Here is a 16059-nt window from a genome sequence, read left to right on the forward strand (position 1 = left end):
GGGGGGGGGGGGGGGGGCTTTTAGGTGGAAAACAGTCATTTCATTCCGTTACACCAACCAGTCCCAAAGTTGTCTCACATTTCTCACACTTAAACTGAATAAAAATGAGAACCTTTCCTGATGCCCACAATGACTCAGCTAAGTGTTGGATTACTTTACTGTGGTAAAAATGAGAAAAGAGAGATACTTTCTTTACTATTTTATAGTTTTGCCTTGTCTCAGTACTAATATTAGCTCATTCTCTGTAGAGGTTGTAATGTTAAATAAGCTTATTAATATTTTTTGAAGTGATGATGTTCCTTTGATTCCACTTCTGAGCACCAAGTCCCTGCATGCTGTCAGTATCAACAATCAGCCTAAAAACTATTCATATTCATGTGACTAAAATATGTTTGTTTATTCATTTAGCAGACACTTTTATCCAAAGCGACTTACAATTTATAACCTATAGGGCATGTTGTGATCTGTGGGGGAAACCGGAGTATCCGGAGGAAACCCACGCATGCATGGGGAGAACATGCAACTCCACGCAGAAAGGCAGCAGCCGAGTCGAGTTTCGAACCTGCAACCGTCGTGCTGCAAGGCAACAGTGCTAACCACTGCGCCACCATGCAGCCCAGGAACCATCTGCATCCTTTTTGACCTAAAATGACATCATAGCAGGTCAAATAAATATTATAATGTAAATCTTTCCTTTTTTGGCATGACCTTTTGGCCTGACAGTCTTTTGTCTGGACAATAACTCTGAATTTTAACTCTAAACCATCAACATAACCGCTCTGTAGTGCCAGTAGGTTTGGTGTGTATGGTAGATTAAAATTTCTGTGTTCAGTTTCCAGCCTTTCTTGTGTAAAAAACTGATTTCCTGTGACGTTAACATATTTGAGGCCGACTTCTGATGGTGGGGGCTGCAGCACTCTGCTCATCGTCCACCGTAGAGTGAAGATCTTTTTACAGAGTAATGAGAAAAAAAAACTCTGACTGCGTAGCATCCCGCATTGCTGATGTGCAGAAGTAGTCCGATTTAGAGTTTGAAGCAGTATAGTTCTTAGGAGCTGCAGGACAACTTCAAACCTCATGCATGCTCTGTTTTACTAAAGGATGAGACTGTTACTGGGGCAGAAGAGGAAACGCCTTCCTGTGTGACTGTGTCCTGCATTGCGGCCTGATGCACGTTAATCTGGAGTGATTTTTTTTTTTTTGGTGCTCCGAGTCTCTTGCTGCCTCTGCCTGGCACTGCTGCAGAGACGAGCACAAGGAGGTACAGCGAGCTGAAAGGATGCTGAAGAAAGGAAAAACTGCATCCCGCTCTCTTTTCCTAAATTCTTCTTATTCTCCTCCTTATATCTTGAATTTGGCTGTCTCGCTGTGACGTTGCCTTTGTTTCATGTCGACACCTAGTTGGACCTTTTTGCACCGGATTACTAATATATTTCTTCTTTTTAATATTCTGAGATAATCCCTGTGAGTTTTCATGCAGCATGAATAATTAACTGACAGCTAATGAAGCGTGGCTGGGCTGACGGCCACAGCTGACAGGATACCCGCAGGGCTCACAGATGGGCGCAGAGGTGAACCCCTTGCCTTCGGCTGATGGTTCGGTCTCACCTCTCTGCACGCTCCCTTTCCTCCCTGGCTTTGAGGAGTATTGCTGCCAGCAGGGCGCCTCCGGAAGCATCAACAGGGATTGGTAAACACAGCTGAGGTGCAGGTGTCCAGTCAGCTTGTGTTTTTGTTTCAGTGCAAATGTCTCATTTTGAAGTTCTGGACTGTATGATCAGGAACAACTGGAACTTGATTTGTGATCTGTACTGCGCCTGGAACAATCAGGTCAGTTTCATATGGATTTATCAGTCTGGAGCAACTTTTCTTCTGTTTCTCAGGATATTTTTTATTATAGCATGCTGTCTGCAGGTCTTCATCGCCTCTCATCACCTTTCTTATGAGCTTTCATCCCCTTTCTCCCCCATGTTGCTCCCAGGAGTTCTCCAGGAAAGGCATCCCTGAAATGTTGCTATTAATAACAAGCATTCATTCAAAAGTGTGGCGTGGAACAGGAGACCAAGGAGCGCTTGGCATGCTGACCTCCAAGTATCCCTGTGCTGCCACACAGACACACCAAACTTCTCGTGCATTGTAAAGTCACTCTGATCCAGTTATGTTAAGCTGTGAATCTCTTTGTCAGACGACTTTCTTTAAAGATGCTTTGTGCAACTTTTGCACCAAACACAGAAGGATGGTGCATCTCACTGACCACAGAGAGCTCTCCTAAAGAGCTCATTGTTGTTTATCTGGTGTGGGTAGTTTGTATCCATGTGCACAGAAGTCAGCTCTTGGCTCCCTTTAAAACTAGTCATATTTCTGATTTGACTCTTTGGCTTTTGCTCTGGACACAGAAAGTTCGTTGTTTCCTACAGTTTTTTCCCTGCTATCTCAGTTTTTTATTTTACCATGGAATGTGTGGTGCGAGGAGTAAAAGAAGCCTTGCTGCATGGAGCAATGTGGCGTGCCCCCTTCCCCTAATTTAATTTTAGCTGTGCTGAAAATTGTTTCTGTCCCAAGCTGAACTGATAGGCCTCTGTTTCCAGAGTGCTGCTGCTGTCCGAGCCGCTGAAAACAGCTTTTTTGCACCAGCAGTGCAGCACCAAGGCCTCATGAAATATTTACAGGCTAACACCTGGTGTGAGACTGAGAAAGAGCAGCCAGGGAATCAGCAACACTGCTGTCGATAACTGCAAGGCTGTACTAAAACGATGACATGCCCGGAATGTTTGTCCTCATTAATAACTTTGTCTTGTAAACCAACATTTCACAGATTTTCTGGAAAATAACTCTGGTTACTTCTTCATTATTTAAATCAGATCCAATTATTTCAATTCCCATCTCTTGGGTCAGCAACTATTACATAAGAAAGTGTTTGTTTCCCTAATCTGATTGGAACTTAATGCAAAATATAATAAAATAGAACTGAATAATTTCTCCTAATGTGGAAATATTAAATAAATAAAATGTGAAACACAAGTGTGGAAAAACAACCCTTACATAAACAAATAAACACACAAATGCCATTTTAAACATTTTACATTTTGTTTTATTATATGATATAACAGCTTTCCATTGACAAGCACTTGATCATTTCCTCAGCTGATTTGAGAACCAGACAAGTGGATCTTTAATATTCTGTGTTATTCTAAAGCACCACCCACTGTTATTGCAGCTGTCAGCAAAACGCCTTCTACCACTTCAGGACTGCTGATCGGCTGTGACTAAAGGATTCATTTAGAGTTCATGTGTGAAACTTCAAAAAGCTTTAACGTTGTTTATTGACTTGTTACAAGTTAGGCACAATGTTTTGTTTACGTTGTGTATCCTTCTCTCCTTGTCTTATTAGTGACTGAATTCATGAGTGTGTGCCCACTTTTAAGTTTTGTTCTCAGGACACAGGATTTTATCTCAAATCAGTCCCAACATTGTTCCAAAGATCCCAAACTCCCTCTCAATGTCGGCACATTTTTTCCACTTCCTGACTCAGAAACTAAATTTCAAGGTGTTCTAGAACAGATATAGACACTCTTTGCCATCTCTGTGTCTAGTTTGAAACATTTTCTCAAACCATTTCAGAAACTAAAATATCAAGGCCTCCGTCTTGTGCTAACTTGTTGGGTCAATCCGGAATCCCTCAAAAAATGGTTAATTTATGGATCTTAGCAGCGCGAATTGTGAAAGACCATAAACAGGCACCTAAGTAACCAGAATGATGCAACGATGATGTTACTGCAGCTAAACTAGGGACACTTTCCTCTCAGCGCCTCGACTTCGGACTAAATCACCCATAATGCAACCATGTGGCTACTTTAGCAGCTAAGTGCTCAAACGCTGATTAAATTCCTATTGATTTTTAAATGATTTTCAACCATTAAAACTTCTGCCGTCCTTGAAGAAGATGTTCAAACTAAACTGATGTCTTCGCCGTGACACTGAGACATGTTGTAATCTTTGTGTCAGAGGCCACGCCAACACAGCCAAACACTGTTCCAACCCTCTAAGAGGAACCAGGATTAATAATTCATAGATGAGAAAACCAATTATAAAAGGCATTGCTTGCATCTGGGTGGTGGTGGTGGTGGGGGGGGGGGGGGGGGGGGGGACTGAGGACTCTAATTGGCCCACCTGCTCTCTGTCTCTGAGGGGTTGGCTGGGGTGACTGTCTGGGTGCACGTCCGGTCTTTGTTTGGATGCTTCTGGCTCTGAGCTTCTTCACGTGGTGGATGGCTGTCTCCCTCATGCACTGACATCCCTTTACTATTGCACCATAGTCAATACAACAGGGTGGGGGGGGTGGGGGGGGGGTGCATGTAAATTAGATTTACCAGGTTACAGTTTGTAGTGTGTATTGAATATTTATAACTTTCTTGTACTTTTTAAGTGCAAGAACATCTTCAGATTCTCCTGCACGTCAACCCAATGTAGCTCTTTTTTATTATTAGGTTTTTAAATTTTCTAAATTGTGTGCAAGGATTTAAAAGAAATGCACCAAAACTGGCTCACTGCCACACACTAAAAAAAAAAGCTGCTCTTTGGCTTCTTGTGGTTTTTGAAGCGAGTTTGTGGTTTTTCCAGCAGTTTGAGCCTCTGTTGTCTGTCATCCGTCTCTTTCTTTCTGTCTGTCCCTTTCTCTCCTCTCCTATCTCCATGTCTCCTTTGTGAGGAGACATTCCAAGCTGCTGCCCAGCACAATTGCACATTTATTAGCATATGAAAGCAGTTTAGGGGCAGTGAGATTAGGCGGGAAAAAGTGAGGGAAGGGGAGTCATAAAACTTTCAAATCAATCCTGAGCAGACACCAGAGCTTGAGCCGTGAGGAAACACATAAGCCTGTGTGCAAATTTCCCCTTAGAAAATAGTTTAACTTTTAATTTAAGAGTCTTTTTTGGTCTGTTTCATTCACATACAAACATATTATGTATTGTCTTTAATGTACTTGTCTTATATGCTAGTTTTAATTATGCTATTTCAGGCCTGGTTTCATAGTTTTAATGTAATTAGTGAACCTCATGCTCATTTAACGCAAAACCTTCTAAAATCACGAGATAACAGTAATAAAACTATTAATAGATAGTGAGTTATTGTGAGTTCCAGTCGGGAACCCTGGTAAATGGGTAGTTGCATGAAGGGTTGGGCACAGCTCAGATATTTGTAACAAAATGTTTTAAATACATGTTTTCTGCAAGAACACTAGCATCATTCTGGACTACTGCTTCTTTGTCTCTCATTTTCTGTTTAGTTCCTTCCTGTGTTTAAAAATGTCAAGGAAAAGGATTAATGTTACAAATTATAAAACAAAAAATCAGATTTTGGACTCAAAGTGAGTGGAAAAATGAGCCAAAGTCCCAAGAAAAAACTAATAAAAAGCTTCAGAAATGTTTTAAAAAAATTGTATCTCAAAACCACTTTTGAAAGACATCCAGACATTTATGTTTCTTCAAAGGAAATTTTTGAGAATGTAGAGACAGTCTAGGACTTGTGCACCGTTCTGTAGCTGTCTGCAGTGCTGTGGCACATGCTGTACTGTGCTCAGCAGTAGTAGTGAAAAGATGCGTGAACAGAATGCTGATTCACCTCATACTGCCACAACTACCCCCCCCCCCCCCCCACGCAGGCACATAATCCTGGTGACATGTGCACGCTGCCGCAGTAAACACACTGTCGCGCTGCTTTTCTGAGTGTTCTCATTTCCAGGTGCTTTATTTAGAAAAACCCACCTCCTCCTTGAACGGTAACCTTGGTAACGCTGCAGAGGGTGACACTTAAAAGCTTGAATCTTCTCATCATGAAAAAGCCACGGAGAGACGAGAGAGATAGTCTGCTCAGCCTCTGTGATAAAAAAGAGGCTTGGAGAAGCTGCAGCTCTCTTTGGTGCATTGCAGACACGGCTGGGGCAGCATCACCAGTGGGTGGAGCTTTATGAACATGCATTTCTCAGATAGTTTTTTTATTGGAAGATGTCATTTTTATTTTCATGCAGAAAAGACCCCCCCCCCCAGAAGATGTTATAAATGCTACCAGCGAGCTGTGAGAGAAGTGGGTTGCTATGGCGATGATTTATTTCTCCTCATTGGATGTATTCTTTATGTTTGAAATTGCTAAGCTGCTGTTGCTCTGTGTGTTTGCTGTTGCTCTGTGTTTGAAACAACTAAGAGTGTTTACGTCATGCATGACAGTGAGCATAAGGAAGAGGAGGTTTGAATAATCCCTCTGCAGAGTCCTGACAGAGAATCCATAGATCATCGGTGTGTGTCGTTACCCTTCCTCTACTCCACAGCTATCAGAACAGAACACTTGACTTGGGCGGCCTCGTTTAGCTCAGATGGATTGCTGTTCCTTATTCTTTTGCAATATTGTTTTCAAATATAACATTTAATGTCTTTCTCTTGTCCTTCCATCTGTTCTGTAAATGTTTTCATCTCACGTTTTAAAAATGGGGGCAACGCATTGAGAATAGCGTCCTCTGTTCTCATCAGTTGACCTCTCCATCACATTTTATCGATGCTGACGAATACATTAACAATCAGAACACACCCACACCCGGACAGAGCCCTGATTTTTGAATCAGCAGAGATGAATTGAAACCAAAACTACGTTGATAGTGTCAGAGGTGAGGTCAGGGCTGTTGTACCTAAAATTGTACATTTCTCTTCACCTCTTATTGCCTTTTTCTGTTTTTCTGAGACAAACAAAATCCATCTGTTTTCCTTTTGGCTTTATTTTTTAAAAGGGTCTTTTTGCATGCCAGAGTGAGTGGCTCACTGGCCGACTGGGTGTTTACCATAGTGACGGAGAACACAGTGGACACTCCCTCCATCATTGCCAGTGAAAGATTATAAAACCATCAGGGAAAATTCAGACTAAAGCAAAGTAAATAAAAATACTGATGATGGAGATCCTGAAGTATGAGATGCAAATTGCTCTATGGTGCAGCAAGATGAGGAGGAAATGGGAAGAGATGAAGAGTATGTGGTTGTTATGTTTTCCAGCTGGGTCAGGGTGTGGTGATCAGGGCCTGGCTTGTTTAGTTCTGCTACAAGCCCTGCTTGACAATCACATTTGCCAGAAGACTTATTTGTGCACATTTTTTATTTAATTAAATTTAGCTGTGTTATTGGTTCTCTGTGAAGTAGATAAAGTACTTGGGATTTTTGTGAGAATTGTGAGGATATAGCGGGATTGCCGTTTCTTATTTTGATTGGTTGAGATGTTTGGAAACTCAGCGAGTGGATTATGTGTCCCCTGGCTGCAAATCAAACTAGACCTTGCCATAATCACCAGCCCTACTTTATCATCTTATGAGGGTCCGCTGAAGTAGACTGATGAGGTGGAGCTGTGTTAGACCTTCCAGTCCTTCCAGTCTCACTGGACTGCATCTGTTGGTGACTAATCAGGAAGTTACTTCTTATTCATTTTAGGCCAGAAGATGCATTTGGATGAACTCATCATTCATGTAAGTCTGAAAAAACACCAGTTATAGTAGAACCAGCTCTTCAAAAATTCCTTATTTGAAGAAGATCCCAAAGCCAGTATCTCACTGGGTGGTGACAAATTACAAAATGAATGGTTCTCAATTATCTTTTCTAAGTGATAGTGTCTTGTTTCCATGTTGCTGGAATGTTTGAAGCTTTTTTAAAGTAATTTTCTCCGAAAACAGTAACAGAGTCACCAAGGGAGCTTGAAACCCATCTGGAACCTTCATAATTCTGCTTTTGAGCCAGAAAGCACGAGAAATGTGTGCTGAAGCTGGAGTTTGCAGCCAATGAAACAGAAACAAAAATGAAAATCAGTCCTTCAGAGAATTACAAAATTGAAAAGAAAAAAATGTATGTGAGCTGCGAGCAAGTTGATGCACTTTCTGGAAAAAAAACTACAGCCGTAAAATTTGCATTACATTGACACAAACCTTGTTGCATCGCAGCATTTTTGTACGTCTCTCCAGACTAGTCCAAGCACAGTGAGGCACAGACTTTAGGATACCATAATTCATGAGCCCCCAGAACTCCTTTGAAAAAAAGATTGTTTATCTCGATGGGACCCTCCTGGTTCAACCAGAAAACACAAAGATAACAATAAAATGAATGAAAAATCTATTTAGGTTCCAGTTTCCTGGGAAGGAAAATAAAACACCTGCAGCTTTATCAATACTTGAGTCACTTGCTGTTGCAACACCGTGTGCAAAGCATCCAGAGCAGCAAAACGTCCAAACATTTACGGGAAGAAAAAAGGCAGCCAAGTGGAAATGCTCCATTATGGAAAACATGGCTCAAATTCACTTTTATTAGCCAAACTAAATAACAAAAACAAGGATAACTTAACGCAAAGCTACATTTAAAACACCAGCCTTTCTAATCATTCTGTATGAAAACAAAATAGAATTTGGGTTTTGTTAGTGAGTGCAGGGTAGAGTTTGGTAAAATATATGGAAAGTGTCGTTGACAGCTGTGCGACCACATCATGTATGAAAACACAGCTTTAAAGCCAAAGTATTCAGGCCTCACCGCGTGATACTCCTCTGGCTGTGTTTTGGTGCAGACCTCGGTCGTGTGGCTTTCTTTCTCGTCTCTCATCTCTTCATTATTCAATCAAGCAGTAAAACACGTGTTAGGGCTAGCATTAACCGCGTTGGGTAGCCCCTGTTGGGAAGACGGCAATAAAGACCGACTGTAAGCTCTTCTGTCGTGAGCAATCATCAGAGATGGGTACCTGCCCGGCTCGCACTAGGTGCAACTAGTAAGTACTTTGGTTTTGAGGGTGTGAGTGTGGATATCCACGTTATTTTAAGAACAGATGAGCAGTTAAAGAAAGGAATCACAGCTTGGGGATCTGTTTGAGTTAAAGTCATTGGTTTTTATCGATCGGGATTGTTGGAGAAGCGTAATCCTGAGCACCCAGTTTGTAAGTGCTGCTGTGTGGAGTCTAATGGGGTCAAGGAGGATAGAGCTGTGATTCAGGTGCAGTAATGCTCTCATTCAGCCAGCCCGTCAGGCTCATCGGGGACATCCATCAGCTTTAACTCCAGCCCCTCTCTGCTCACATTTGATTGATTGCTGACGACCGGTGCTAATGGACGCCTAGCGGGTCGTGCACATAAACAGAGCACCACATACACGCTGCACTCATCTACTTTTTGACATACACCTCTGGGTCTTTCTGCTGCCTCAACATTCCTCTAGCCGTGTCTCACCAACTGCTTTTAATCAGCTGGGTCACGAGGCGCTCCAGATGGGCCTCAGCGTTGGGTGGGACCGCCGTGGACACGGAGGAGGTGGAGGAGGGGGCTTCGGTTTGTAATAGTCAACATATTTGTGCCTCCTCTCCTCTCCTCAACATCCCCTCCCATCCTTCATTGCGTCACCCTCCTCAGAGACCTGCACTGGACAGCTTTACACTATACTGGCCTGACTGTATTCCGCCTGAATTTTCCAGCATTTTACTAGAAAACAGTTTCCGTCATCCGTACCTCTAAAGGAGCACTGTGTGCTTTTGGGGACCGTTGGTGCAGGAAAAAAGATGATAAAAATGCAGCGTAGTATTTTTTTCCTCTCGACCTCTTAACAGTGGCTTCATTGTGTTGTAAAGGTGTTGATGTGCTGTGGAATTTTGGGTCAGTTTGTCTAGAAATTTCCAGGAAACTTTTTAGTCCTGTTTGTAGGAGCTTCATCCAGGGGGGAATAAGAAACCCTGTGGATGTGCCAAATCATTTGAGTTTAAAGTTGTGGAATGATGTTTGTGGAAAATGGTGTGGCCATAAAATAATAAGCAGCTCAGTGCTTTATCATGGTGGCAAGTATTCTGTCAGGGGTGGTATTCACACTCTTGTTTGCCGAGTAGATTACACAAATGTGCTGAGTAATTCCATCCCTTCAGTTGTTAAACAGCCGCTCTTGCTGGTCTTTGTCAGCATATAATTATGCAGCTTCTTGCATTGATTTGCTTGCTGTTCAGTGTTGCTGTGACTGTGTTTACAATCGTTACCTGGAAACTACTGCACCGATCTTCTCCTCCCTACTTTCTCTTCACCATCTCTCCCCTCGTTAATGTTGAGGCCTCTCATTACAGGGTCCGACGTCTCAAGCCTGATTCATGCTCCTCCGTCTGCGTCAGTGCAGAGACACGCAACGCCATTATCCGTCCTTGCGGGCCTGCTGGAGAGCCCCGCAAGGACGGACGGAGTCGAGCTCTCTTTTCTAAACATCTGTCCGTCGAGACGGAGAACGCAAGCTTGTGATTGGTCAGGACGCCGCCGCCATTGCGCCCTCAAAAACATAAAGAGAGCCGAGGATAACTAGCGGCAGACACGGAGAAGCTTGAAGAATACCTCGCGAAAAAACTCTAAAAACATGAACGTCTAATTCCCCCGTGACTGGAGGAGTGAAAAGATGTGCAGCAAGTGTTTTATTTGTGGACAGAAATGACAGGAAACGTGGGTTTAGAGGTGGCGAGCCCATGAAGAGGTGGAGGAGAATGAGAGACAAATATGTCCGTGTTAAAAGTCTCTTATATACACAAAAAACACAATATAAACACACTATCGTGGACCGATACATGACAGGATACCACAGAACAGCGCTACGCCCTCTGTTGTCCTGCCGGGGAATTGCTTTGCAACACTCCCCAGAGACGGAGAAGCATGAGAGCAAAAGCTTCCGTCAATCCGTGCGAAGCTGATGAATCAGGCTTTATTCTCAGCTCTGGCCTGTTGGGTTGTAATAATCTTAAGGGCATACGTGCACTCAAACTGAAGGTGACAACACATTTGTGCAACCTGTTTGTGCAACGATCTGATAGGATCGAGTGGGTTTTCCTCAAAGCACAACCCCCCATGAGGTGCTTTAAATGAAACTGGCAGATGTTTACAAAGTGTTGCATGATTTTATCTGTAGTTCTGTAGCTGTTCCTTCAGAATGGAGCTGGAGTTGCATGGATTCACATGTTTATTGTAGCTCATTTTTCTTGTGTGTGATTTTTATGTGCCTTCGTGTTCATCTGGCTGGTGGTGCATTGTTGAAATAAAGTTGTAGCTAAGTTAAAGTTTTAGTTTTCTCAGGAGATGCAGCAAAATATCATCTGGTGTCAGAAATCAGTCAGAATTAAGCACGATTAGCTCAATCAGTGATTGATCTTGGTATGCACCATTGCCAAGTGGCACAGAAAAAGCTGCAGGAAAGTGGTAAAAAAAAATTTATTTATGTTTTTGAGGCTGGAAACCACACCTCATTCATGAACATTTACCTCTAGCCAGGCGACACAGCTAAAACACATTTTATACATTATTACGCTGTTTCATATATACATGTTCTTATGTGTTTTTAATGTATTTTTATTCTCATTTATTGTAGTTGTTGTATGCTTTAGAGAGCGAACATCTACCGAAGCTAAATTCCTTGTAAATGTAATTTTACTTGGCCATTAAATCTGAAATCTGAATCTGAATATTTGTCTGTAAGAAATGCCGCCAACTCCGCATCTGTCTAGGTACTTCTGCAAATGCAAGTGCACGCTCTGCGATTGACATCTGTGTGTAAGCAGATGTCTAACGCCATTGGCTAATGCAGAGTGGCACTCAAAACAAATTGCATGGGGCTCTATGGGATGAGAGCTGGGCTTAGCAAATAAATAAATATCTATATCTATCCCATAGGGCTGGGCAATAAATCGAAAATTTATCGTTATCGAAATTTCAGACTTATCTAGATAATTTTTCCCACGTCAATAAATGTGATAATAAAAAAATGAAAAGATGTGTGCAGGTTGGCAACGTTCCTGTCCCTTTAAGAAGCTGTACCACCTGTAACCAAATACATGTGACAGCCCCATCTCGTGGACATGTTGCCCAACCCTACTATCCCAGGACAGGACAGGGTAAGACTGTCACTACATGGATTTCTAAAAAAGATTATACATAATTACTGAAAAGGGGAAAACTTAGGGATGGGTACCTTTGACATTTGAATCGATTCGGTACTAATTCCCGGTACCTACGAATCGATACCGGTACTTCACGGTACCAATTTTCGATACTTTTGAGTGTTTATTATTTTAATTCTCTTTTATAATTAAATATATATTTTTCTCAATACATAACCATATTTGATAAATATAACGATAAATAACATACAACTGTTTGTATTTTAACATCGTCCTTGTAGTTTTATAAGCTGATAATTAAACTGAAGCAAACATCTTTACTGTGAACTAAATTTACCGTGTATCTTCATTCCTTTTGCCGTCTTTTTTCATTTGATTTTTCCTACTGGGAAGCTAGAATTTCCGAGGAGAAGCCGAACGCACCATTAGCTGATAACAACGGTGGCAATGGAAGCTAACATATCAAGCTAACGTTATCTTAACCGCTGGAGCAGATTAAAACGATGATGCCTCACTCTTAGATCGTTGTCACTGGTTTCATCTTCACCCAATCACCCGTCACATTTAGTAAAGTGAAGCCAAACTTTAGAGCGCGTTCATGTTCTTCTAGTTGGAAATTCGGAGTTCCGAGGAGAAAGCAAATGCACCATTAGCGAAACGGAAGCTGATAACAATGGTGGCAATGGAAGCTAACATATCAAGCTAACGTTATCTTAACCGCTGGAGCAGATTAAAACGATGATGCCTCACACTTAGATTGTTAATTATTGTTAATTGTTAATTATTATCAAGCTAACGTTATCTTAAACATTTGATTTACCGGAGCAGATTAAGATGAGGATGTCTCACTTAGATCGTTGTCGCTGGTTTCATCATCACCCAGTTACCCATCGCATTTAGTGAAGTGGACCCAAGCTTTAGCGTGCGTTCTTTCTACCCTTGCTGCTCTGTTTACAACTCGCTCGCAGCGACTGACGACATAACGCTCTTGCGCATGCGCAGCTGTCTAGGCAAGTTCTCGTTATGAAGGACGGGTACCGAAACGAGGCACCGTTTGAATTGACGTGAATCGGTGCTCGGTCGGTACTATGGAATTCGGTCGGTACCTTAAAAAGTACAGAATTTGGTACCCATCCCTACAGATGCTTCCATCTAAAACCGGTTAGCTTCTACCTTGCTTAGAAATAAAATGTTACATTTTGTTGTCCTGCAGCTTCTTACCCTTTTTGGTAGCTAATTGTACGCTTCTTCCTATTTTTATTTGTAGTTAACCCGACTAAAGGCCTTATGCAGCAGATCAAAACTACAGAGTGACTCCTGTCACTGTTCCTGTCACCATGCTAGAACATTTCTGTTGCTGGGGTTGCTTAGTTTAGCAGCTGACCTTGTATAGAAGGATTAAAGGGGTTGCTTCTTTAGACTGATGTCCCTGTTGCCTAAATATGTTCACGATCACCAAGCTCTCACTCACCTTTACACTGTAACGTGTGATGTGCTCTGAAGTTTGACTGCAAATTGTTTTTGAGTGCATAAAACATCTTGCCAGTCATTTAGCCCTGCTTTTCAACTTCTTAAAGGTGCTTCTTTGTAGGTTGATGTCCTCTATAAAAACATCTTTGATATGATGAGTGATGCTTATAAAATGTATGTCTCCATATTCAGATAAATCAAGTTGAAGCAGAATGTTTACAAATGCAGTTTTTGAATTTAAATATTGTTATTTTAAGGGTATATTGTTCATGCTAAGTCGTTCAGTAACAGGAAAAAAAAAGCCATTTTTAATTCAAAGTGTGTTTAGAGCTGACTCACACTCAGCCACCTGCTCGGAGATGACACACTGAGATCAGCACTGCTTTCATCTGTCCAAATCTCCACAAAGCCCAAGCGTCTAGTTTGGTGCTGCTCACTCTTGACCTTTGACTTGTAGGACAAAGACTGACATGTAATTCCACTTTTGCTCGTGAAGGATCAGATGGTGTGTTTATGTATTCCAGCACAGATTTAGTTTAATTACTTGTGAGAGCCAACACTGTAGATTTAGACCAAAATAACTCCTTCAGCAGCAGATTAGAAGCAGATTTAATGCTTAATCAGGCACTGTTGCTCGGTGTCTCCACTGACATTGACTTCTTTTTTTTTATCACACACACACACACACACACACACACACACACACACACACACACACACACACACACACACACAGTGGGGTTTTTGGCTGAAACCATCTGGTCCTCAATCTGGCCTTACTGCACCACCAACAGCTTTTATGCTCCACTTAAGGTTACCAACCCAGCATGAATGTGAGGTCTTGAGTGGCAGTTTTGGACGTGATTTTCAGTATTGTTAGACATGCACTTGTTGTAGTTTTCCAAACGGATTCCAGTTTCTGATTTATTTACAAATCTGACCTGGTTTTAGCAGGCATCTGTAGCCTGTTATGGTGCATTCACTGATTTAGTTTAAGTACCTGGTCTCTTCGTTAAGCTAAAATTGATCTGATTTCAAACGATATGACAAACATTCAGTGCATTTTTGTCAATCAGATATTACTCCTGATTAGGAATGTGTGTTGGCAGGTATAAGGCAGTACAAAATATATCACAGTACATGAGAGACAATATTATATATTCCAATACTAAAATCCAGATATTTGCAATTCTTAAGACTGTTTTTATTGGTATAACTCAAGCCAGACGCTTCCAAGACACATCTAGTTGTGAGATCTCATTGTGTCATCAAAATAAAGGCGGTAAAAGCTGCTGCCACCTAGCAGTCGGAGTTTGAATTGCATCAAACAAAAGAAAGACGTAAATGTTTGCATGTATGAGGCGACAGTAGTAGAGTTAAGTACTCACCTGGAGGGTTGCAGGTTTGTGTCCCCAAGTGTGTACTTAGGCATTTTTAAAATAGATGCAATCCTTTTGTCATGACGTCCTGTCTTTCACCCTCCTCTGCCTCTGCTGCCATGACCTGTTTCCACAGCAACCTCAGCCTGCACCTCATCAGCTTCATTCATCTCACCTGCTCCTGTAATCAGCTCATCCCACACATCTGCTCCCTCTGCTATTTAACTCCCAGCCTGCTCCCTAACCAGTGCCAGATTATTGAACGCTCTCTGTCAGTAAATCTTCCAGCCTTTTACCCTGCCTGATCTCAGCCTCCGGACCTTGTTTTCACGCCTGACCCCTGCCTTGAACTCTGCCTGCCACCACGACCCTCGCCTGTCTTCTACCACGTCTCCAGCCTGTTTCCTGTACCTGCTCGTCCCGATCTGGTTTTTGACTCACGCCTTCTCTCCGACTCTGTCTCCTTCCTCGCCCTCCTCTGGTAACGGCACATCCAATAAAGACTTTTTAAGGAACTTTTCTGTGTTTGGTGTCATCACGGGTCCTCCAAGTTCTGAACGTGACACCTTTGGCTACTTCTGATGCAACAACTTCCGCAATGGAACGCAAAGAGCTTCCTTCAGTTCTTCAGAATAAGAGTGTTAAACATACCTAAAACATCTGAATCTTACAAAGAACGTTTTAATATTATTTTTCATCTGTAAAACTCAAACTATAGTTAAAAATAGAAATGTTAAAGGAGCAGAATCTTTCCTTTCTTCTTTTTAAAAATTTCAGTTTTAATCTGAAAATTTCCCCTTTCTTCTGGGATGGTCCTAACATACCATCATGCAATTTACTGTAGATGCCGTCTAGACTTCAAAAAGAATACCACATCTGGCCTGCAGTGTTGATCCGGTAAATGAAGGCTGTGTATGAGTGGAAAATTAATAGGAAATCTCTTTAAGTAGTTATTTTAAAGGATTTGCTCATCAGTGAACTTGGAATGATTTACTCCAGATTAAACCAACAGTCTTACAGAAAACTGATTCGTCAGCCTTGAGGCTTCTGGATGTCAGCCCCGCTGGACGAACACAGGAGGAAAACATTCCTGTGTTTATTGGGTGAGTTGCTCAACGCAGCAGGCAGAGAGGTGGAGAGCTAAATAGACTTTTCTTCAGTTCATCTGGCCTGTGTTCGTATTGCATAACTGAGTTGTGTTGGATGGACTTACAGAGAGCAGAATGTAACAGGACTAAGAAAAGCAAGGACTGTCATAGCTGTACAGATCCTCTGATGTCAGCTGCTAAAAGAG

At 41.9% G+C, this 16059-nt stretch overlaps 1 protein-coding gene across 2 annotated transcripts in view; it reads left to right on the forward strand.

Moving 5' to 3' along the window:
- The window catches only part of arhgap21a (Rho GTPase activating protein 21a), a 93224-nt gene that overhangs the window by 12465 nt on the left and 64700 nt on the right, over window positions 1–16059 (forward strand). The window contains exon 1 of one of the 2 annotated variants that reach the window (XM_054751042.2): window positions 1526–1830. The exons of the other annotated variant lie outside the window; for it this stretch is intronic. Coding sequence (XP_054607017.2) covers window positions 1747–1830 — 84 coding nt within the window. The 5' untranslated portion in view covers window positions 1526–1746. Of the gene's footprint in view, window positions 1–1525; window positions 1831–16059 lie in introns of those variants that run through there. 2 annotated transcript variants of the gene reach the window in all.

The sequence above is a fragment of the Nothobranchius furzeri genome, chromosome 7, assembly GCF_043380555.1.
Source record: "Nothobranchius furzeri strain GRZ-AD chromosome 7, NfurGRZ-RIMD1, whole genome shotgun sequence".
Lineage (NCBI taxonomy): Eukaryota > Metazoa > Chordata > Actinopteri > Cyprinodontiformes > Nothobranchiidae > Nothobranchius > Nothobranchius furzeri.